At 48.3% G+C, this 25,406-nt stretch overlaps 1 protein-coding gene across 2 annotated transcripts in view; it reads right to left on the bottom strand.

Moving 5' to 3' along the window:
• RNF38 (ring finger protein 38) overlaps positions 1-13,198 on the bottom strand; it is a 125,808-nt gene extending 112,610 nt beyond the window's left edge. For both annotated transcript variants that reach the window (XM_077345574.1, XM_077345575.1), the window contains exon 1: positions 12,374-13,198. In XM_077345574.1, coding sequence (XP_077201689.1) covers positions 12,374-12,923 — 550 coding nt within the window. In that variant the 5' untranslated portion in view covers positions 12,924-13,198. The remainder of the gene's footprint in view (positions 1-12,373) is intronic.
• Between the last annotated feature and the right edge of the window lie 12,208 nt (positions 13,199-25,406).

Here is a 25,406-nt window from a genome sequence, read left to right as displayed (position 1 = left end):
CCCCAGAAGTGGTGCAATCAGGCAGAATATGGTTGGGAAGCAGAGCTGGGGCCATCTGGGGCCCCTCCATACCCCCTCTGGGCCTATCATTGGCCATCTGGGGGGCCAATAATCAACATATTTGGTCATATCACCCGGTAAATGTTTATTTTAAAAATATATTAAAAATTCATTAACTCCCACACATTCAGGAAACCCTTCCAAAGCTGCCAAGAAACCCCAGGGTTTCACAAAGCCTGGACTGGACTGAAGTCTTGTTAATTGCTGCTGCTTTAATGAATTTCTTCCATAAACTCAATCTAGGGCCCTTTCTTGTACTGCCAGTTTTGAAGAGGATTTCTTTTTTAAAGTTGCTTATTTGCCAAGCCATCCCGAATGTCTCACAGGGCAGCTGCAGATGGGTCATAAGCAAGGTGACTAAGTAAGTCAAGGATTCCCATTGCTGAAACTCAAGAGCAGAAGTTGCAGGCAGGATGATCAGCACAAAGGTGCTTCCAGTCAAGGGGACCTATTTCCATCAGCACTGCCCCTGTCTAGCTATGCGCTTACAGGCAACAACGAAAGGAGGTGGCCAAAGGTGGGTGTGCTAAAGTTGAAGCCCACGAGTCGTCACTTCATACTGAATCAGCAGCCTAAAAAACAATTTCCTTCCAACATAGGAAAGCTTCTCTTCAGGGTCTCCTGGAAGAAACTGTTGCTCTCTGAAGATAGATTGGAACTGTAACACTGCGTTGCACGGCTGCCGCAACATTCAAACTCATTTATTGCTGACTAAGGGCCAATGCCGTTGCATTCAGGAATACAACGGGCACTAGACTAGGGTGTGTGTGTGTGTGGGGGGGAAGAACTCTGCTGATTGCCTCCCCTCCCCCCAGGACCTGGAAAGGATGCAGGCAGCTGTTATGGAACTCACTGGCAGGGGCAGCTATCATAATCTGCAGCCTCCGAGCCTTAGAGGAAAGTGGAAGGAGGAGGGAGTGGTCAGGGGAGGGGGATGGAAGGCGATTGGCTGGCTGCTGGGCAGACAGGCAAGCCGGTTGGAGGAGGAGGCACTCAGGGGCGGGACAGCCACCCTGTGTGGGTGTTAAGCTCCTCCTCCAAGGCCTTACCAGAAATATATTATGTGGAACAGATTAAATCCCATGCATTTCAATAGCTTTCATCTTCAGGCGTGCCTTAACAGTTCACAACACAAATATCGTCAATTATGAACATTATAATCAAGTTGCAATTTTCCAAGCTGCTTTTAATTGATTATTTTTTACATCAAGGCATGGCGACCTCCCTTCTCAAACAGCGTTTCGTGGACTGTGGGGTTTATTGATGGCCCTGGAATGGTTTCCTGAATGGACTGGAGTTATTCTTTAATATTTATATTTATTTATTTAGACTTTTATACCGCCCTTCCATACAGCTCTCGGCGGTTTACATAAAATCTGTTAAACATTTACCAGGCGATATGACCATATATGGTCATGTTGATCTGCCCACCCGTCCCAAAATGGCCAATGACGGGCCTGGTATTGGTGCGTGCAGAGCTACGCTTCCCAACCATATTCTGCATGATCGTGCCATTTCTGGGGTTTCTCAAAGCCTGAAGAATGTTTCAGGGATTTCTCAATGGTAAAAAAAGTTGAGAAAGGTTTTCAATCCGAGATCTTAAGAGGTATTGCAGCCCTAGCATTCCATGGTTGTCTCCCGTCCAAATACTAACAAGGACCGATTCTGTTAGCTTCCAAGCAGTGTTCCACATAAGCAGCTGCTCATTAACACAAGGAGAAGAGTTGGTTTTTATACCCCGCTTTCCACTACCCGGAGGAGCCTCAATTGCTGGAGAAGGCTTCTGCGGGTTCTGCTGACGGCAAAAGTCACAAAATATAGAAATACTACAGCACATAAAGCCTGATCTATCACTAGTAGACAAAATCACAAGAACTCCGGCTTACTTACTTTGACCGTATCATGAGATCCAACTCAATGGAGAAGGGTCTGCAGAGAAAGTAAACCAGCCCGACAAAGAGCATGGTTATTGGACGCAATCAGGATGGACACCGGCCAGAACATTGTACAACCGAAGAACGCGGTGCGGGATCAGGGACCCCAAGAGTTAGATGCGCCTGAATGGCTGACAACAACAACATCACGCAGGCCTCAATCAGGCTTTCCGCTGATCCTGCACTGAACTCTAGGATTCTACTATTCAAACCTCAGAGATCACGGTACAAAGAAGTGCCACCCATTCAAACGTGCTAACCCCAGCTGAAGTCTGCCAAGAAACTGTACTTCTGCACCTTACGAGCGCAGTATTACATGGGGCCAGTGGTGCTCCTGCCACCTTTGGTCTGATTCAGCAAAGCTCATGGACTCTAAACTCCCATTTAGATCAACGGGGACCTGCAGACTTGCTTAGACGAGGCAACTCGCCCAACTTCAGCAAGTCCCTATTTCAAGGTGAGGGAATCCTAATACACAGAAGGAGACGCACAACTCGCCTGCCTCCCTCCCTAATATTTCATAATAATTTACCGTACAGAAATAGATCTTCCCCTCAATTATGAAATGCTCTCTCTGTCTGCAGATTTTATTATTCATAGACACAGCTAGTTTAACAGTGCAATTTATGTTACATCTGTCGAATGCCTAAAGTCTCAGACACCGGCTTTCATTTTCAGAAATGTGCTCCCTAAACTGGAAACACGATTAGCAATACATGAGGTGAGCTTATGAATTATTTCAGCCGCTTGCCATCCTTCTTCCTCAAGTGTTTCTGCCTGTGTTTAAAAGGCAGCGCTGCAGACTGCAAGCTTAGTGCCGTCGAGAAAGTTTTAACAATCTCAGACCGACTTTGGTAAAGGCAAGTCAATTCCCCAAGCTGCCCCATACAGCCATTTACCCAGAAGGGAGAGGGGTATTTGCAGCACCAATGAGGAATAATTTCTGGCCTGTTGGTGTTACAGGTAAGGAGGCGGTGGAGGTAGGAGGGGGAGAGGAAGGGGAGGCCAATCATTTTTTTTTTAGAGTGGCCTGACCATAAGCCTGGCGGAAAAATTCCATCTTGCAGGCCCTATGGAACCTGGTCAAGACCCAGGCTAGCTCAGACAGGGAAGTACATCACTTGCTAGTTCAGAAACTAATTTGCAGTTGGGTCCACTGAAAAGTACCATGAGAAGTGAGACAAGGGCCCATGGAGCTCTGCTCGTGATGATTCATTTACAAATTCGAGTTCCCGCTTAAGAACAGCCTGGCTACAGCTGATCAAGGCTTCATCTACAGCAGCCTTTTGACTGTGGAGGAGACTTCAAGGAACCCCAGAAGTGACGTCAGCTGGCCATGCCTCCCAGTCCCACCCCCGGAAGTGACATCACCACCTGCATTAACAGACAGGCTCAAGGAGGTCTGGGTGAGGGTAGAGGCAGGAAGCGGTTTAAGGCAGGAGTAGGAATGCAGACTCAACCCCCTCTCAGGCACAGAAACCACGAGAGCACTCACTCATGCCCTGGAAGAGGGAAACAGTGAACTATAGCTTGTTGCCGAATCTACTAAGACAATACGGGAAAGGTTGAGGAACCTCTTCAGAGCTCCCATGGACTCCCAGGGGTACACAGAGCACTGGTTGGGAATCCCTGAGCTAGAGGAACAGCCTCACTCTGCTACAGAAGGCAAACAGCATATTGTGTGATGCTGGAGCAGCCGTAGGAAAAAATATGACCAATTTATGGATACTGGAAGGGAAGGAGGCATCCATGGGGTCAATCCAAGCAGGTGAACAGGCTTAAAATCAGCTTAAAAATACACAAATATACACCCCAAGAAGACGGCAAGTTTATCAGGCACTTAGTTAACCACAGTACATACACTGTATGTCCTGGCCCCGACCTGGCGGAATGATCTCCCAGAAGAGTTGAGGGTTCTGACGGAGCTGCCTCAGTTCTGCAGGGCCTGCAAAAAGGAGCTCTTCTGCCAGGTCTTTGGTTGAGGCCAGATTTCTGGGACAACTGGGGCCTCTCCTCCGGCCGGCGCTATGTCATTCTGCGAATCCCATACCTGTGATTATTGACTGTAGAGTGGAGAAGATTGGAAATTATACCATCATTTTATGGGTTTTAATGGTTTTTAAGGGACTTTAATTTTAATCTGTTGTGTAACCTGTCACAAGTCCATGGAGAGTGGCGGGATATAAATCAAAGCAATAAATAAATAAATAAGTTTTGTGTGGGTATTCTTCTCCATTCTACCTTCTCTTAGAACAGGGGTAGTCAAACTGCGGCCCTCCAGATGCCCATGGACTACAATTCCCATGAGCCCCTGCCAGTGTTTGCTGGCAGGGGCTCATGGGAATTGTAGTCCATGGACATCTGGAGGGCCGCAGTTTGACTACCCCTGCCTTAGAAAATACAGCTATGGCTAGAGAAGCAAGATGCTTGTTATGCCTCAACCCGTCTCTCAAGATCAGGTCCAGGCATGAAAGAGAAGCCAGCTGTTCAGCCCCGTCTTCCATTCCAGTGGCCCCCTTGCTAACCCGGCCACCGAGGATGAAGACAGACACACCTCGTTCCGAGAGCAGGTGCAAATTTTTCTGCAGAAAGCGGAGCTGCTATCTGCCTCTCCTTTTCTGACACGCATACCTGGCTACGGCAAAGATCTTTTTTACCCTTCCCTCACTTGGTTTGGACAAGCAGCTAAACCTTCAGCGCCCAGCGTATTTATTCATTTAAGCATTTATGGGCCCCCCCCTCCAGCTCCTCTTTCTTGGCTCCCCCTACTTGCTTGCGTATCTAATCTGATGTCATCTCCTGTTCGGGGTAGTCGGCCGAGGGAGAAAAGAGGGTGAGGGGTGCAGGGATGGGCCTTTGAGCTGTATTTTAACACTGTACGTTTTTAAGACATGTGTCAACTTTTTATTTGTACCACAAGATCATTTTTCTTTAATACAGTTAATTTCCAGCGTAATTGCACAGTAAAGAAATGCAATCATTTCTTAGCATACCAATGTTATTTCAATAAATGTTGCTTTTGTAAACTGGGAGAAGACTGTTTTTTTTACTGTAATAGATTTTACTGTCTGTGGTTTTATTGCTGTGAACCATCCTGAGCTCATATGGGGATGGCCGGTATAGAAAAATAATTATTTATTTAGCACCTTTTTAAAAAAAAACCTCTCCAAGGATGACATTAATTTGCTCAGTGATACACCGAATACTTGTGGCCAGGATTTTAACTCTAGCCTCCCTGTTATGTTATAAGCTACCCTGGAAAAAGCAACTTAAAACTGTTCTAAACTAATAAAGCACAGGGGCTCTTCATGGCGTGCCACCATCTCAGGAGGATATTGCCCAAGGCTATATTTTAAAGAGAAGGAATATGAAATGTTTAAGTCACCTAATAAAGCAATTCTTCAAAGTGTATACAGAGGCCCATGATCTCTGCCGTCAGCCTGCTGCGAAGGCATATTTTGCATTTTAGACACACAAGCATTCTTCTCGCCTGGACAGGGTTCAAGGAAAACCTGTCGTTCTGGTTTGAAGCATCAACTAGAATGGCACATCGCCGATTGGCCATTCATTGTGTCAGTCACGAGGCCACATCCCCCATTCTCAGAACAGTTGCTGAAACTTTTTTCTAAAAGGGGAGAACCTTTTAACAAATAAACACCACACAAACTGTGGCACCGATAACCGTGCTAGGTGTTTCAAGGAGGGAAATACAGAGACAGTGAGACCTGAAGAATATGGGATGAGAGGATGAGGAAAGAACTGTGCTTACCCAGAGATTATGCATGCAAGAACCAAAGCAGAGAAAAGTCAAGCTAAAAGTCTCACACCAACACCTGTCTCAAGGTACATCTGTAGGTAGCTCTTTATTTCAGCAGTTTATTCCTAACATCCCAGTTTTAAACTGGGTTTAGAACTTGCATGTGTTTGGCCCTGTGACGTCAGTGTGTAAGCATTCGTCGCCAAATAAATGAAGGATTCAGGATGACAAAAATGACTGAATGCATGTTGACCCTCAGCTCGCTCTCCTCTCTAAAAACAAACAAACAAGCCAAGAAACAAAAATCCACCCTATAGATACGGTAAACCAAGCCGGACTATGACACTTTGAAAAGAAAAGAGAAGTATGATTTGAGGTTACTTTCAATGTGGATTTCATGCACTTGACCTGTGCCTTGCCAAGCACATGGGGAGAGTGAACTGATTTAAATTGACTCTCTCCTTTTCTGCTGTGAACAGATAAACATAGCTAGACATCTCTCACTACATACCGTATAGACTCGCATATAAGCTGACCCGCATATCAGCTGAGGCACCCAATTTTACCACAAAATCTGGGCAAACTTATTGACTCGCATATAAGCCGAGGGTGGGAAATGCTCCATCATCACAGGGCCCCCCCCCAGCCTCCCCCCCAACAAATACAGAATACAGAAAAGTCAAGAGAATGAATAGCTGTTGGTTTTCGTACCCACAGAAACCAAAAGAATAGTTTGGAAGAAGTGATTAAGAAGAGAACGAAGTGAAGGCAAAATGGACAAAAAGGTCAGAGTCCCCCAGTCAAACTGTTGATGTCCTATAAACTGGCTGGAACAGGCTTTTATTTCAATTACCGCATATACCCGTGTATAAGCTGAGCAGGCCTTTTTCAGTGTCAAAAGTGGCGCTGAAAAACTAGGCTTATTCATGAGTGGTCTATTAGCCCATCTAAGAGAACCCCCGTCTAGCCTCACAAGCAATGCCTCTCCATGATCTCACGCAGAGAAATCTTTCCCACCACCTGCTTTGCGTGACCCTTTTAACTGCAGATACCAGGCATTAAACCTGGGACCTTCTGCATGCAAAACATGTGCCCTGCCACTGAACCTCACATATTCCTGAAAAGCATGCATACTAATTGGTTGCTATAAATAATTAAAACGCAGCGTAACCATACACTACCTTCGTCCCAAGCCTGGGAGTGAATGGCACTGTGATCCTACATGCCTTTTGCACTGAATCAGTATTTCTGTTTAGACAGGGGGAGACCTGTAAAATTAATGGATTTCTGTTCCGTTGCCTTCGTACACTTGCAGGGTCACCAAGCAAGATCGCTTTGTCGGAAGACTTAAGTGCTTTCCCAAAAGGTGCTGGTAGTTATTGGGCAGAACAGCAGGCTTCCAGGAGACCACAAATGTATCCCCTTCTTGCTTGGTTAGGTATAACCCGTCAGAATCGACCACTGAACACACTACAAAATGCCCTGAATGTTTCCCAGGTTTTAGACCCAGAAGGAAATCCACATTGCTAACAAAGATACTTATAAGGTTTCATCTCAAAACTCAGTATCATTTCTTCATTCACCAAAAACAGGTTTACAATATGGTTTTGGGGCATTTGCCTGAGACCAACCACAGGTCCCCTTCAGACATTCCCTCAACCAGTCTGACCTCTCTAGGGGTTTTAGCTAAGTTTCTTTTCTTGTTATACTGTTGTTGTTGGGATCACTGAAGTTGTGTTGTTTAGAACCACTGTTGGATTGTTACTGTTGTATATTGACTATGTTGTATGTTGACTCATTCCATGTATCCCCATATGATGTTGTATGTAAACCGTCCTGAGCCATATGGAAGGGCGGTATAGAAATCAAATAAATAAAGGATCTCCGTATAAGATTATAAAATGTGTAGCCATAGGAAAGACGAGGGCATGGCATTTAGATTTCACAAACTGTTTTTAAAAACACATCCTTCAGGATGACAGGAAAGTAAAAAACACATTTATTTTTAAACCTGCATTTTATCCACCTGCCATATGGATGCTCCAGCGCTGTACCCCTGGATCTATGCCCAGTTTGCACTTGACCATTTCCATGGGGCTGATTAAAACTGACAGTGTTAGTGATTTGGAAAGAGAACGTACCTCCTCCGTCCTCCACTAACAGGCTTGAGAAAAGTGGAGGAAAAGAGAGAGAAGAAAGAGGAGAGGGGGATCTTATCAGATAGAAAAGGGGCTCTTTATTCTTCACGGCTGTACAGATGTGGAAATTTCAGCTGCATCAGATGCACCCATGAAAGGTTTAAAGCAGCATCACTCGAAGCCAAAACAGACGTGGAGCAGGAGATTCCTGATCAGCTCTCCCTATATCTTTTCCATTCATTTCAAGGCAGATGCTTTGAACCAGCTGATTTGACTGGGAAAGCAGGAACGGAGAAAATGGGCATTTAAAAACAGGCTCAGATGATCTGTCCTGCTGGGGGAAAGAAACCCAGGCACCAAACTCTACCAGAACTTTCCTAAAATGGAGCCAACAGCAGGTTCTGGAGCCAATTTAGATAAGGGAAACAGGACCGTGACACCCATACCTCTGATCCAGTCAGGTGGCTAGAAGGAAAACATCTCACACTTCCTGATTTAATGCAAAGGTTTATGGAAGGCAATTCCCAGCCCAGGGACAAATTAAGGGGCAGACACACTTTGCTTCAAGGAAGGCCTAGCAGTGATCACAACCACCAACCAGGAGAAGAAAGACCACTTCCCTAACAAGTTCCCCATGTATCAGAATTCTTAGAGACTCTTAACTTCACGCTGGACAGGAATGACTTCTCCAAGCACCTCTCCCAAGTTATTTGGCACATGCAGAAGCAATCATGCGAAGAATCTCACTGCTTCTAGGCATCTTCAAAGCCCAGCATGAAATGAGAGGTCGCCCCCCTCCCCTCTCCAAAGCCTGCTGGACACGTCAAAAGGCTCAGGGGTGTCCTGGCAATTGCAAACAGTGGCTGGTTACTAAGGCCAGTCAGAATTGGCAGGTTCCTGATGGATTTGCTCCAGTCTACCATCACTGAACATCATGAAGAAGAAGAGTTGGTTCTTATATGTCGCTTTTCTCTACCGAAAGGAGTCTCAAAGTGGCTTACAGTCACCTTCCCTTTCCTCTCCCCAAAACAGACACCCTGTGAGGTAGGCGAGGCTGAGGGACCCCTGATATTACGGAAGTACAGTTGGTTCTTATATGGCGCTTTTCTCTACCTGAAGGAGTCTCAAAGCGGCTTACATTCACCTTCCCTTTCCTCTCCCCACAACAGACACCCTGTGAGGTGGGTGAGGCTGAGAGAGCCCTGATATCACTGCTCGGTCAGAACAGTTTTCTCAGTGCCGTGGTGAGCCCAAGGCCACCCAGCTGGCTGCAGGTGGGGAGTGCACAATCAAACCCGGCATGCCAGATTAGAAGTCCGCACTCCTAACCACTATACCAAACTGGTTCTAACTTAGGAAGAAGTTATTATTGGGATGGGTAGGTCAGAATGGTTTTATTTACACTTGTGAATGTGACTATTGCCAAGAACAGAAAAAAAAACTACGACTGACTTCTTAACGTAAAAGGGCATTGCTAACTAGAAGCCAGTTGGGTTTATTTGAAACACGCACACAAGCGTGTACACACACACACACGAGCATTTCAGTACAATGGCTGAGAAGTTACATTAGCATTTCCTGCTTAGGGTCCAATCCTTTGCACACTTAATTACTTCTGAGTAAGTGTTAACTCACTGGGATGTGCACATGTGTCAACTTGCATAGGCTTGTTCTCATGCATGCAATTTCTTTTTCATCATGTTGATTACCTTCAGGCTGAAGCACGAATAACATTTTTTTTTTAAAGAACTGTACCAGAATGATGTACCGGTATTACCAGCAAAGTCTCAAATCTCTCTGGCTTGTTTAAACATTAACAGTTCAAGTATTGTATCCAGAGCCATTTTTTTCTGTCTGCACATTCCAAATTCTGCCTCATATTTTACTGCTTTGTTCCATGATGCTCCATTCTGAGACTCTGTACTATGTGTGTATTTTCAACACGCCGATTCTGTAGTATGATCGTATTCCATTATTTATTCAATGCTGGATGGAGAACACTCTCTCACACACAGGAGAATATATTGTAAATAACTTTTCACGTCAGGAACCAAGCCCCGTTTCAATATCAGGTTATCAACTACTTGACTCAAAATTAATTCAAGGGCAGAGAATGTATTTCAAAAGAAAAAAAAATATTTCTCAGGTCACCTGCAATTCTGCTTAGATACACAAAAAGAAAAATAAAAAAAGCACAACATGTATCACCCTCACATTATTTATTTGGGACATAATCTAGTAGCTGTTGTATGCTAGATTTACAAAAGCCTGGGTTAGGGAAATATTCAGAGTCATCCTAGCTCTACAACTACAAATTCAGGGTTTTAAAAAAATAAAATAAAGCAAGTCAGCAAAAGATAAAGGACATACAGACAGATTCATGCCTGCAAATTAAACTGCATCTAAACGTTAACTCAAGCAACTCAATAATAAAGGCCTGATAAAAGAAGAAGGGATGGATAAAGGTTTCTGGATCTGAAACTCAAGAAAACTGGCAACGTCACAGCCGATGGCAGAATGAGCTACTACATTTCTCACTTTCCAACCATTAACATCCTCGTAACATTTACAATAGCTGTAACTTCCTCCAGCACTCCCCCTCCCCCCCCCCAAAATGTTTGAGACAACAACACATGAGAGCAGGGCCTGGATTTGAGACTCATTGACTTTTACCCCTGGAACAAGATCACGAGGGGGAGGGGAAGTTTACTACTGGAAAGTGCAGCACAACAAAACCTTTTGTATAACTCAGGAGCGCCTTTCCCACAACACTGAGTAATCCTAACCAGCCCACCCACATCTGGATTAAGAATAAAGTTGTTTCGTGGAGGTGAATGAGACTTCCGGGAAGATTTAAAGAACAGCAGCCTTCATTTCAAATACACATTTTGCACTACAGTTTTGTATTCTAAAAATATTCTTCCTTCAACTTAAGGGCCAAGCTAATGACGGCCGTCCCAACATGTGCATATCAGTACGTTTAGCTGTAGTTCTGCGAGCTTTGAAAAAAAACCCCAAGAGTCTACAAACATCATGTTAAAAGCAGATCCAGTGTTCACTGTTTCAAGACAAACAGTTTGTTTGCCGAGAAAACGATAAACTCAAAAACGTTGACTAGCAAAACTTGAGGTGGGGCTCAAACACCTCACATTTACACCCTTATTCTGTGTGTGTGCCTGTCTCAATCCCACTGTGGTTGCAAGCATACTATCATTTGATAAACCACATGTGAAGTGTCAGTTTTTCTGGGGGAAAGTATTCAGCCGTAGGTGTTTTGCTCCCCTCCCCCCCAAGATGTCCTTACTTAGTCACTGTAGCCCCTCAGGCGTTCTGGGCGAGTTGGGCCCTTGTCCACTCTTTGATGCCAACTCATCTCAGAGGCATGCCCAGCATCAACGCTGAATGACCAAAAAAAAAAATCCTAGGCACATCTGGGGAGATGACTAAACACATATGTTCCATACTGAAGCATCAGCAAGTCCCCTCTCCCATGGAGGACACACACACACACACACACACACACACACACACACACACACAGCAGGGTACAAAGCAGGAAGCCTTCACAGTTCATCTGCCCTTCCCCAACTATCTATCCCCCCTCCTGAGAAAAACAGCCACCAAACTCCAACGCCCTCCCTGCAAGGCAATCCATACACACCCCATGTTCCGGCCCCAGCACGTGTGAGCAAATGGAGAGGAGAGCCAACAAACCCTGGGAAGTCGAGACAACTCCTAAGAAGAAAACTACATGATGCATCATCTATTATGGGAAAACTTCATTCCTCCTCCGGCTTATTTTTCCCCTACTTAATTCACACACCCCCAAAGCAACCTGGGTCTTGCACTCTTTTTTAACCTTTTCAAAACAGGTTAGGTGGCGCTTTCTTGGGAAACTTCAGAGGAGGATTTAACCCCACCACCACCCACCCCATACACACACTGCGTAACCCTAGCCACGACCTCCCTGGGAGAACAAAAACACCCAATGTAGGACTGGCTGACTTCTAAGTGAGACTGCCAGCCTTTGAAGAACGGTCCCCGAAAGTGGGCGACACAACCCTGAAGACCCCCCCCCTCCCCCCAAAATCACTCCTAGGAAGTTACGCGCCGTTGAACTCGGCGGGGACTGAACTTGCAAGTAAACAAGAATGGGTGGAAGGCGGCGAAGACCTTCCCAAACACTCCCGGTCCTTCACACACGCCTCAACTCCAGCCCTCGCTTTTGCCCTGCCTTTAACACACCCGCACAGCCCAGGCGGGAGGGTTGTCAAGCAGAATTCCCCTCCAGAGACACTGGGGGCCAGCCCCCCAACATCGCTTCACTCCCCCCCCCACACACACACACACACACAGACACCCCGCTTGGCCTCAAATCGCGTCCTTTCCCCAGCCAGCGTCGCCGCTCCCACAGACTCTCGTCCCCCGCAGGGTCTTCCTTACATCCGCCCCCTCCCACCCCCACGCGGCGCGGGCCCCATTACCTGGCGCGGGCGCGCGGGCTCCCGGCGGGGCGCGCGGGTGGCCGTGTCCGGCGGGGCTGCCTCTGCCTTGGCTGCGGGCCCCCAGCTCGGCCAGGCTGGGCCCATGGAGATGCGGCGGGGCCGGCGTTGGCGGCGGCGGCAGGGGGAAGTGCGCGGCGGCGGCCGCGGTGGCGTTGGCGTTCATGGCGAGGAGACTGAAGAAGCCCGAGCGGGAGCGCGAGCGCGTCCGGGGGGGCTCGAGGGGCGGCGAGGGCGGCGAGGGGAAAGCCTGCCGAGGGGGCGGCGAGGAAGGGGCGCCAGAAGGAGGAGCCGCCGCCGCTCTCGCTCGGCCGCCTCCGCCGCCCGCCACGGCCGCCTCGCCGCCGGCCTGGCCGTGGCGGTGGGGCTCCGGGCGCTCTTCGGCCCCTGCCTTGGAAGGGTCGCGCAGGCGGGCGGCGGCGGCGAAGGGGCGGCCGTCGGGCGGCGGCGGCGGCTGCTGCTGCGGCGGCGGATGGTGGTGGTGGTGGTGGTGCTGCGCCGCGCGGGGGTGCGAGTTGGCGGCCACCGGCATCCGGCCGCTGCTCGGGGGCCGCTGGGGGTCGGCGCCCAGCCCAGCCTCGTCTCGGAAGCCCCGCTGGCGGGGAAAGGCGCGCGAGGGGGCGGCCGTGCGCGGCGAGAGGAGAGAGAGAAAGGCGCCCCGTCCCCTCCTCCCCCGAGGAGTTGCGAGGCTGAAGGCGGGCGGAAAATGGGGAAGGAGGAGAAGAAGAAGAAGAGGGGGAGGAAACTTCCTCAAGAGGAGGAGCAGCGGCCGCGGCGGCGGCAGAGGAGAGCCAAAGTACACCGGCGCTGCGCTGGGCGGGTGGAGGGGAGAGAAGGACGGACGCTGCCCGGGGGCGGCTGCCGTTGCCGCCGCTGCCCTTTCCCTGCCCCTGGTGGCCGCCGGGCGCGGGGGGAAGAGCCGCTGCCTCGCGGGGAGGGGCGCGGGGTGCAGGAATTCAGGGCAATGGAGGAAACAAAGGTAGGAGCCTCGGGAAACGCCGCCGCGGCGGTGGCGGCAGCTGGGCGCCGCACCGCCTCCCTGCAAAAAAAAAGAGGGGGGGAAGCGCGGCGCGGGAGGGGGAAGGGAAGGCGCAGGGCATCCACGCAGCAGCGGATGGCTCCTTCCCACGCCGCCGCGCCTCGCTCGGGCTTTCTCGCCTGCCGCCCCTCCTCCGAACTGGCAGCAGCTGTAAAAACACCGCGATTCGAATTCCGATCCTACGCCCAGCGACCCCAGCGGAGCCGTCAGGCTGGCGCGCGCGCACACACACACACACACACAGACCCTGAGTCGGTGCGGTGCGGTGCGCCTATGTTGCAAGCGATCCTATCCCGATCCGCCCCTTTGTTTGTGGTGCGTGTGGACGGAGAGCGAGCGAGAGAGAGAGCGCGCTATAACCCGGTGTTCTCCCCCCGCCTCCTGGGACGGCACAAATCTCGGGTGGACCCCACGCAGAAGCCCTCGAGCCAAAGAAGTTGTGCGCCCCCCCCCCCCCCCGACAGTAACTCCCTCGGCCGGCGGCCTCGCCAGCGCAGCCTGACTTGCACAAGAAGAAGAGGGGGGTGCTCGCAGCCAGCCCTGCGACGCTTTCTCCCTTCCCCCGTCCACTTAGCTCGGATAGGGACGTGGGGGTGGGGGATGAGAGAGCGAGCAGTTCTCGGAACAGCAACTCGTGCAGAGAGGCGGCGGCCTCCCCCTTCCTGCCTCGCCGCCGACCTTACGAAACTTGCTGGCGTTCCCGCCCCGCTTCTTTTGTTGCGCCCTCCCAGCCGGGAGGAATTGCTCCAGACCAACTGCGAGTGGATTTAGTTTTAGAATACATCCCTCCCCCACTTCCTTTCCTCGCTTTTCGGGGGCTTGGAGATGTGCCACTGGGCCGGCAGCCCCCTTCCCCCCCCCCAAGCGTCAACTCCCCATCACCTGCCCTGGCGTGGATCCTTTCACGCCCTCTGAATCATGCCGCCAATCCTACAGCCCCCGGGGCGGGGGTTCAAACGCCTGGCGCTGGCCCTACTCCGGATGAATCGCTCTGGGCGGAGGAGGGATTGTGCAATCCTGAACTCTCGCGCATGATAAAACCTCGCATGTGTGCATCGAACCGGGTGTTTCTCTTGTGCTTTTTTTTAACGAGCCTCGTTACCTTTTGCGTCTCGCTTCCGACGGAGGGGCTGGAATGAGAAACGAGGCCGGGAAATATGGACGTGAATCACCGGGGATTTTTTTTGGGGGGGGGGGGAATGTGTGTTCCCCGCCCTATAATAAGAGCTGCTAATCAAACGAGACACCCGAGGATTCCTGCCGCCGCCCGGTTTGAAAGACGGACAGAGACACCGCCTTAGAACCAAAAGGATACCGGAACCCAGACGTACATAATAATGGGGGGGTTAATGTTATGGACATGCACGTGTTTCCCCCCCCTATGCGCCGAGTCCAGGACGGGAGATTTTGCGAAGCGGATGGGGTGGAGGGAGGCAATCGCGTCTGCCCCTCTCGGCTCTCCCCGACGGACTCTCCCCCAGCGCGCTCCGGAGACCGAGCGAGTTTCCACAGAGACAGGAAACCTCTCCTGGAAACGACGCCCGCGGGGCGAAATGGGCTGGAGATCAATAGCGGTGGGGAAAGCGCAGCCTCCGGCAGACCAGATCAGCCGAACCCGGAATCATCCTCGCCATTGGCTCTTCTCTCCCCCCCCCTCCTCCTCCTCCACTCCATTCTCCCCCTCCTTTGTTCCTGGCGGCTCGGGGAAAAGGGGGGAGGGGGACTGATATACAGCGAGCAACCCGTTTGGCCTTTTCTTTTTGGCCCCGAAGTTTGCCCTCCTTGCAGGAGCCCCTCTCCTTTGAACAACAAAGTACCTTCTACTCCCCTCCCCCACTAGTGTTTCATTTTTTTAAAAAATGACTGCAGTTCCTCAAACTCTTTCGTCGGCCCCGAACTTCTCCGTGGCTGCAAGCAGTTTTATTGTTGGGATCCTTCTTGCAACGGCCTCCCCAAAAGAAGATGTGTTTTTAAGGTCATGCCGCGATCGATTGCACGGGACTGATCGCGGAGCTCCCCGGCCTGGCTCGCCATCCATCAAGCGCCGAGGACTGGCCAGGACGGTGCGGGCAGGAGGGGTGCGGGGAATCCAGAGCAGCCGGACAAAAACGGATGGGGAGAGAGAGAGAAAGAGAGAATCAATTATTCACCAACGCAGAGCGGCTTTCGGGGAGGGCAGGATCCTGGGCCTCCTCTGACGCTGCCATGGGCTTGCCTGCGCTTCTGCCTTTACGCACACGTTGGATAATGCACTTTCAATGTGCTTTGGCTGTGCAAGACAGGGAAATTACATGCAAAGGGCATTGAAAGAGAATTATCCAACGTGTGCAGTATGCAAACGCCAAAAAACAGTGGGGGAGCTCTTCAGCTTGCTGCCCCATGAGAGCTTGCTTGTTAGTTTGGGGTGCAAGGAACGCTTCCCTTCCACCGGGGAATGATCAGTAGTCTGCGATGACTCTTCAGGTTCTGATTTTGAAAAGAATATTACAACTAACAAGAGTGCAACGCAGTCAGATGGCTCAAATGGAATGCCAAGAACATCAGGATAGAGACGCAGAGCCGTGACACTGGGATCTTGGCAAGAAGTAAGGCTTAGCATCGGCCAAACCATGGGAGCAAGATTATGGAGAACGAGGAAACAAAGATTCTTTGGGACTTCCAATTATAAATGCCTGGAGTGTAATCCCCTGATATCGACCATTGTGAAGGGGGGGGGATGAAAAAGGGGTTTGGATCATTGACATTGCAGTCCCAAGAGTCCGTGGAACAGAAAAGGAAGAAAAAGACAGGAGAAGACCACAAAATACTAAGAGTTACTAATGGAATTAGAGCACCTCTGGTAGAAGAAGGTAGCCATTGTGCCAGTTATATTTGGAGCCCTTGGAGCAGTGCCTAGAAGTCTCAAGAAACACCTGGACACTCTGGGCATTGAGTAAATAACATAATTCTGGCTCCAAAAGAAAGCGCTGCTTGGAACAGTAAGAATCCTGCAAAGATACCTCTGGCAAATTCTGCACATCAGTAAAAATAGCATTACATCAGCTGAATGGTGTAGTGCTAAATCATATCATGCCTACCAGCCCCCCCCCCTCACCTTTTTGCTGTCTCGCCTTTGTCTGCCTTCTTTTCACACGTCTTACCTGCCACATCTGCTGCTGGAAATGGTGGAAAAGAGCAACATGCTTTATACGTGATTTGCTTCCGCCTGTCAGTCAATCCAGGCAACCAATCCCCTTTCTCTGTGTTTTAAAGGTCTTGCGATGTCTGCTAATTTTTTAATCAGAAAATTCATACTTCTCCATTGAACCACCTGTGCATAGAATCATAGATGTATAGTGCTTTTTGAGCACCACCTCTTATGGGATCATGATACTTTTGGGATACTTTGATACTTTTAAACATTAATCTCGTTCCTGATTTGTTTTTTGGGGGGGAGAAAACTTTAGAGAGGCACACTTTGTGCTACAATTTCGCTGGTGTACCGCTATTCATTGCTCCTGTAAGTCAGCCATTTAAAAAAAGAAATTCCTGTCCCCAGGAACAAGGGAGAGTGAGGTGGGTGTGAGGGTGGGGCGAGGCAAGCACTGGAATATAACGACTACATTAGATAAGATTCAAGTGGGTAGCTGTGTTGGTCTGAAGTAGCACAACAAAATCAGAGTCTAGCACCTTTAAGACCAACCAAGATTTATTCAAGGCGTGAGCTTTTGTGTGTCTGAGGAAGAGTGCATGCACTTGAAAGCTCACGCCGCAAATAAATCTTGGTTGGTCTTAAAAGTGCTACTGGACTCATTTTGTTGTACATTAGGTAAGCATTCCACTACATTTAATGGGTGCGGAAATGCCCTCTGAATTTCCCAAGAACTTGGCTAGATCTCGGAATTGCAGAACACCATCTACCAGACAAATATCTCATAATAATAATCAGCACACAGGAGGTTGTGTATTATGGCCGGGAGGGAATTGTGGCAAGATGATAAATCAAAAGTGTTCTGCTATTAAGCTTCAGATAGCATTTAAAACCAGAGACACCTAACCTGGCTACTGGCAGGTGGATGGAAGGTTGCCAGAAACAGGTTGGGAAACTTAGGGGTAGAGCCAGGGGAGGACCGAGACTGCAGCAGAGTACAATTTCATAAGAGCTCTCCCTCCAAGGCACTGATTTTCTCCAAGGGAACTGATCCCTAATTTGGAGGCAAGGTGTAATCCCCAAGTCCCACTTAGAGGCTGACATCCCTACGTAACAGCTATGGTGCTAACCAACAGCACCCAATAGCAGTTGCACTATATCCCTAGTATTTTATTTAAAATCCCATGGCTCGCCCAAAATATTAATTATTTGTCCTTGATTGCTCTAGAAGTCCTGCTTGAAAGCACGGAACAGTAGGCAGAGCACTGGGTAAATACAAACCAACCAGGCCCAGTCATGTTTATTTGGAAATAATTGGGATGTGGGGCTAAATAATTCTCCAGAGGGCATAGCGGTAGAGAACGTGCAGCTTATTTACTTGGCGGTTTCTCACATCCTAACCTACCCCACAGGACTGTTGGCTCCAAAAGCAACCTGGTTAATAATTATTATTAAAATATGAAACATTTTTCCATCGGCTGCGGTCTCTGGGAGATACGGGAATGTTCCTTTTGAACAAAGACTTTGGAACTGTTCTCTAAGCGATGTTCTACAGGAATCTAAACGAATCACCTTATCAGCTAATAGAATTTTAATACACTGCTAAGATTCCTGAAGTTACTGAGCGCCTAGTGGAGTTTTGGATTATTATACTCCAAAAAAAGGGTACAGTCTGGCAGATTATGAATTAAATTTTTATGCTGTATCAATGTTTACAAAATCACTCTGGATCTCCCACAGATAACTAAAGTGATAAAGTTAGGCGCACGGGCATAGTAATTGAACCCTGTATATCAAGATATAAACACCTTGCTTCTCAGCCTTTTGGCTAAGATCAAGCAAAGATTCAAATGTTAAAATAAATTTATGTACATATGCCTTGTTTTATTATGGGTTTGATGTCACCCCATTTATTTTGTGTAAAATCTTTTATGGCATGCCAATAAAGGTTTTATGTTTTTAAAAAATATTTTCTTTTTTAAAAATTGAACTATAGGGGTGTTTTCTCCCCTTTTGCATGTGTGCGTGTTGGGGTTTTTTTTAGAACTAAACAGTTGATCATGAGAACTGAGCTATCTTTATTCTCCCAAGAAAGCTATGCAAGTCTCTTTCATTCCCTGCTTCCAATTTCTACGGACTGCAGTTGCCTTCAGAGCCTGGGATTTCTAATCCCCAGAATGTCTATTGAGATCTCTTTGGGATCCCTTGAGGATCGGCATCCAACCAATGCCGCGCCTGAGCATGAAGATTCATTTTCAGTTAATAATCCCAGATGTTTAATTAGTGCAGCAGTGCCCTGTTCTGCTGTCAAAATCAATCAGAAAAGGTGTCTTGAAAAACAAACAGTTAATTCTGCTCCGGAACATAAACTTGAAATGTTTGGCTAGGCAGAGACAAGACTTCTAAATTACTCTGATCTGCTGCCAGAACGCTGGCTGAATACCTAGAAAGAAGCAATATTTCCTGGCTTTAAAAGTTTGCAGTGGCTATTTAGTGAAACTTACACATTCATTAAGGGGATGAATGTTAATGAGACCAGAATCAATTAACTTTCTGCCTTTTAACCAGTTCATCAATTTCATAAGGCTCCATAAAGGACACCCTTTTTTCAAGGGACTTGAAGGAAGGAGAGCACTTAAGCACAACATCATATATCAGGGATCCCCAACTAGGATTCTGAGGAACACCGAGGTTTAGTTATTGTTCCCCAGGGCTTACACAACCTATCCCAGAAATTCTGATGGCTGCTGACATCTCTAGAAATTCTGTCTAAACATCAGGAAGAAGTTCCTGACAGAGCAGTTTCTCAGTGGAACAGGCTTCCTCGGGAGGTGGTGGGTTCTTCATTTTGAACATTTTTAAACAGGCTGGATAGCCATCTGACGGAGAGGCTGATTCTGTGAAGGCTCAAGGGGGTGGCAGGTTAGGGAAGTGAGTGTCTTGCATAGATGACCCATGAGGTCTCTTCCAATTCTATGATTCTATAAAATGATCCATTGATTGGTTGTCTGACTCTCGCCTCTTACTTCCATGACCACTTCCCCGAAGCCTGAAAAATATTCAGGGGTTCTTCCACTGTCAAAAGGTTGAAAAAGGCTGCCATATATAGGTCATGAAAGTCAAGCTCTCCTGTTCTCCTTTACATCACATGGTCACAGGTGAAGCTGCCTTCTTCAGAGCATTGGTCAGTCTAGGTCAGCATGGTCTACTCTACTCAGATTGGCAGCAGGACCTCAGGGTTTCTCAGGTGGAGGTCTCACATCACCAACAGCCTGGTCTATTCAACTGGAGATGCCAGGGATTGAAACTGGGACCTTGTGCGGGCAAAACAGAGGTGCTTCCGCTGAACCACAGCCCTCTCCTGCACCCCACAGTTTGAGCATAAACAATATCAAGAATTGTGAAATGTCTCACTTTGAGAGAGGGGTCGGTATTGATTTCAGTGATATGGGCCAAACAGAATATTAAGCCAACAGACAGGACCAGCATCCCATATTTCCCACAATCATAGGGATATGAGGTGGTTGGGGGGTATTTGCCAGAGAGTATCAGCAGATGTGGAGGACACATTCTCCTTCACATGCTCTGATGCTTCACTGGATCCCCTCCCCATTCTGATCTCTCCCCCCACCCCCCAGGTCTGGTTTCAAAGCCTGTGTATGAATGAAAAATACCCTGACTAGGGATATATGCAGGCAGACATGGGGGGTGTGGGTGTGGGTGTTCGGGTTACACAAACAACAAAAGGGGAAACAAACTCAACCCCAAATATTCCAGTTTTGTCAAGAGGGTCAAGCTACAACAAATTAAATAAAATGACAAATATGTATTATATCGTGTGCACATCTAAAATTAAACACATCAGGTGTCTGAATGTCAGACTGTGTAGAGTAAAAAGCATTTCTAATGGATGAGTATGTCCTACACACCATGTGAAATCAGGCGGATTTTGGCCTTTAATTAAAAAATTTAGTATAATACCGTCCATTTCAACTATAATAATTTGTTTCCCCCCTTTTTCAGAGTACACTTGTTTGTGGAATATATATATAAGACTGTGTGTTTTTGGTATATCTAATGTATTTTGCATATATGCTCACTATACAATAAATATTTCATTTGTTGCTTAATTTGTTGTAGCTTAACCCTCTTGCTTAACCCTGCTTGCAGATTCTCCACTACAAACGCCTCTCAACCCCACATTAGCCTTACGAGGGACGTAAAGGACTGGATAGCCTGCATTCTCCTTGCAATATATAGCTTCGCCCTTGCAGGAAGATGCACGTCTGTAGACTCCCCAGGGGCTTTCAAACTCTTCAGCACTGGCACAATTTTTTCAGTCCAGAAAATCTTTATGGACAAGACTGCAGAAATAAGGGAGGTTGCTCTCTTCATCCCAGGAAAAGAAACTGGAGTAATTGCAATGCATCATCATTGTGGACCATGGCTCTTTTAGGACTTTGCATGATATGAAAGTCAACGGCCCAAGATTTGGCTGGTTATTTTAACTTGATCATGTGAATTCCAGGCTACATTGCCTTTAAGTCCAACTCCCAAAGCATCTCTCTGTAGTATGGAGAGGAGCTGTAATTCCCAGGAGGCTGGCATCCCTAATTTCAAGCCTGCCGCTGATCACACAGTTAGAGGATCTCTTCCTGCGTCCGCGTCTGGCCCAGGAGGGAACACAACTGAGGAGAAAGAGGGGTAAAAATATATCCTGTTTGCATTTTCTTTCCATTTCCTTATAGCCTCCCTCTCCCGCTGCCCCCATTCTCTGGAATCTTCTCTCTTCCATCTCTCTTTTCTTTGGCTTGCTCTCTCTACTTGCTTCTCAGAATTGGGCCTTCTCCTTTCCTAGGCACTTGCTTGTCCCACCTGTTCCTTCCCAGTCCCTCTCTAGAGCAGAAGCCGTTTGGCCAATGCCATCCCTCTGCCTGCCCTGCCCTCTGTGACTTTAACATATCTTAGCCAATCGCTGCCAGAGGCTTTGCCGCCCCACAAAATTTCCATCTAATATAGGCTGTTGAATCATGGCGCTTACGTAACATCTTTCGCTGCATCTTATCTATGTTCCAGTCCTCTGTTATTTCATGGATATGTAACGTAAAGGAGGCAAAGAGGGTAAATCCCTGCTGGAAATTACTTCTCTACTGAAAGAAATGTGTGTCATATCTGCAGTAAATTGCAGGATACATTATTGTTTCATTTCGTAAAGTATAGGCTGGGATGTAAAGGATGGATGAGTCACGAACCAGTCAGCTACATAAAATTCCTTGCCAGATATTTTCCGAACTGAATGTGCACACATGCATTACCTGGGAACACTTAATCCAAGATTCCCCTGCCTTGCCCAACCATCTGGGAAATATAGAACCATGTCTCCTGGTTTGATACTCCCAGAAAGTAGACAGAGTTTGATTCATTTTGCTGTGAGTCGAACCATCAGGAAACCTCCAGGTTGGCCACTGTAGCTCCAAATTACACTCACATGGGACTTAGTTGCTATCCTGCAGACTAGCCTCAGGGCTACAACCAAAGATCAGACTGATGGGCAGGCCATAGGAGCATGGGGGTGTGACTAAGGGCCTTGAGTGTCTTCCAGTTCTTGGCCATCTAGTATAGCTAGCAACTCCCAACCCCCAGCAATTTGCACCTTTCACGGGAAGGGCACTTAGCAGGTACAGACGATCAGATGGTAACCTGCCATGAGATGTTCTCGAAAGCAGCGGGATAGACATTGAAAAATATATACCTAATAAATATCAGGGTGCTGTCAACTACATGGGCAACCCATTATGATGGCATGGGCTACAACACCCTCTAGTATGGGATGCTGTGACATCTTAATCTTCATTGGCCTGGGTCTTCACCGCAACATGTCATCATCACACATTGCTGGATCATGGTCCTTGTCAACATAGCAGGGGGGCACCCAGCCAGAGCCACCAGGGTGTCACGTTCAAGGCTATGCCGGATAGTTGCTGCCACGGTCTCTCATCTGACAAGGTGGTAAATCAACTGTGTCGCTCAGGCCAGTGCCTGATGCTTTGACTCTGCCCAGGAGTTTCCAGGAGGCCCAGAGGTAATTACAAGGTGATAAAGCAGAATTAGCGAACCAGTCTACAACGTGACTGGCAGCCAGGTATTCTGTAAGGAGGACTGGAGTTCAAGGTTCAGAAGCAAGACACAGATCAGGAAAAACCTCTGAAAAATAAATAGTTGGCAACATGGCACAGGCAATTCACTCCTTTGCTTTTATTACATGAATTACTGAAACCCAGGTGTTGTTTATTCTTTGAGTCCTTGGTCCTGCACCAACTCAGTGTCAGGAATCAAGCTCAAGTAGTGCTATGCTGATAGTCTGGCACTCCAGTGTCTTCCTGAGCCGTAAATCTTACCTTTTATCTGTGATACTCTGCTGGTTCAGGAGTCTACGGAGGTGAGAGACAAACTGATTTCTGTCCACTTGTCTTCTGCCAGGAAAAACAACCCTCATTCCCCTGAGGCTTCCTTTGCTCTAGATCTAGCTGCTCAGGCAGGCATTCCACTGGTGCAGCTCCTGATTCCTCTATTTCCTCATGCTCAGAGGAAGAGGCAGCTGGCTGACTCACCACACATGACCTCTCAGTCCATCTGCTGACTGATGATTACGGGGCATGGCCAAATGCTTCTAGGGTATTTGAAGGGTTGGACTGCATTCCAGAGCCATCCCTGACTTCATTTTGTTTGGGCAGTGTTGGGGCACATCACTGGGTCAACTAAGGTCATCCTGCAGGCATGGTGTTTGTGGGACATGAACTCCAAAATCCAAGGGGACTGTGGGAGGACAACAGAACACGCATGGAGAATCCTTCCCAGGAACAGGATGTTGTGGGCAGCAAGGTGTGATCTATTCTCTAAAACAGTCCCCAACCTTTTTGTCACTGGGGATCGGTCAACGCTTGACGATTTTATTGAGGCCCGGGGCGGGGTAGTCTTTTGCCAAGGGACGTCGCCACTGCCTGAGCCCCTGCTCTGCTTGCTTTCCTGCCAGCGAGCCTGACTTCCCACCGCCCACTGGGGGGCAATGCCAGCAGCAGCTGCGCAGTGCCATGCCGAGGGGGAGCCCCAGCCATGGCGGCCGCTGGAGAGCACCAAAGGTGAGCCAGCAGAAGAGTGGCAGGGCAGCCCCCGAGGCAGCAGCCAGGGAAGAGGATGAGGAGGAGCCATGGCCCGGTACCAACTAATCCACGCGCCGGTCCTGGTCCCTAGACCAGAGGTTGGGGACCACTGCTCTAAAAGACGGCCTGTAAAAAAAAGAAAAAAGGCAGGAAGCGGGAACTAAACATCAGTGCAAGCCTTGTCCACACAGGGAGACTCAGCCCTGTGCTTCTATGGATGGCTCCTGGGACCCAGGTGGAAGGCTAGGCTGTCCCCCGTAAGGTCCACCATGTTTGGGTGTCTATAACTCAGACCCCCCAAGTCCAATCTGCATGTAATTTGTACTGCATTTGTATGGGGCATCCCTGGGAGGTCTATCATAAGTCTGATGCCTCTAGTTTGCACAGGGCCTGTTCTATACACTCCTGAACCCACATGGAACAATCTCCCACATGGAACAATCTGCTTAAGACACTTTTTTTGGGTGTCCATAACTTGAAACCCCCCAGCCCATTCTGCATATAACTTGTAGGGCATGTTAGGGGGCATCCTGAGGAGTTCTTCCACAAGTCTGATCCCTCTAGCTTGTACAGAGTCTCTTCTGTACACTCCAAAACCCATGCCTGACATCTACTCCCAAAGCACTTTCCTGGTGGCACTTTGTTTGGGTGTCCATAACCTGGTCCCCCAAGTCCAATCTTCACCAAACTTGGTGGGCAGCTAGAGGAGAGTTAACTACACATGCTCTGCAATTTTGAAATCTCTAGAACCCCTGAGGGGCGGCCCCCCTACATCCCAAACTTTCCAAACTGGTTTGGTTTGGCCGAGCAGCTGGGTCCGAGGCACATTCCAACCTGAACCAGGTTTTCCTGGTTTGTGTCCATTCCTAGTTCTATATTTTCATAATAGACATACATCATAATAGAATACTCAGTCACTGGAAAATTCAAGAGTCTATTGTGCTTATTAATGTTATTTTAATGTTTTGGTTAATGAGCCCTGGCTTGTGAAGATAAAGCCCAAGCACTAAACAGGTCAAAGTCACCACTGGCAGCCGGACTGCTGAAGGTCTTTTTATGTTGAATGCCTCTTTAAAAAAAAACCCAAAAGCCATTATGCAGGAGTCTTTATTGCATTGACAACTGTGGAAACAAGAAGAAAATCACAGTTCAGTTATCTGCATCAAAATGCAGGTTAATATATACCCATTCCGCACATAAAGGTAAAGGTATCCCCTGTGCAAGCACCGAGTCATGTCTGACCCTTGGGGTGATGCCCTTCTAGCGTTTTCATGGCAGACTCAATACAGGATAGTTTGCCAGTGCCTTCCCCAGTCATTACTGTTTACCCCCCAGCAAGCTGGGTACTCATTTTACTGACCTCGGAAGGATGGAAGGCTGAGTCAACCTTGAGCCGGCTGCTGGGATTGAACTCCCAGCCTCATGGGCAGAGCTTCAGACAGCATGCCTTACCACTCTGCGCCACAAGAGGCTCCTTATTTCGCACATAAACACACACAAACACAGGGACAAGGTTTGTGATAGCATCCCTATATTTAACTTATCTATGTGTCTCTAGGGTTGCTAGACCCGCTGTTGGAGGCAGGATCTCCCACTGACAGGCCCCACTTCACCAACAACAATCAATTCGCTGGTGTGTGTGTGTGTGTGGGGGGGACTTATCCCCACCCAAAGAGGGAGATCCAT

This window comes from Paroedura picta, chromosome 7 (assembly GCF_049243985.1).
Source record: "Paroedura picta isolate Pp20150507F chromosome 7, Ppicta_v3.0, whole genome shotgun sequence".
Lineage (NCBI taxonomy): Eukaryota > Metazoa > Chordata > Lepidosauria > Squamata > Gekkonidae > Paroedura > Paroedura picta.
Note: the sequence above shows the minus strand (reverse complement) of the source record. Positions and strands in the feature narration are given on the sequence as shown.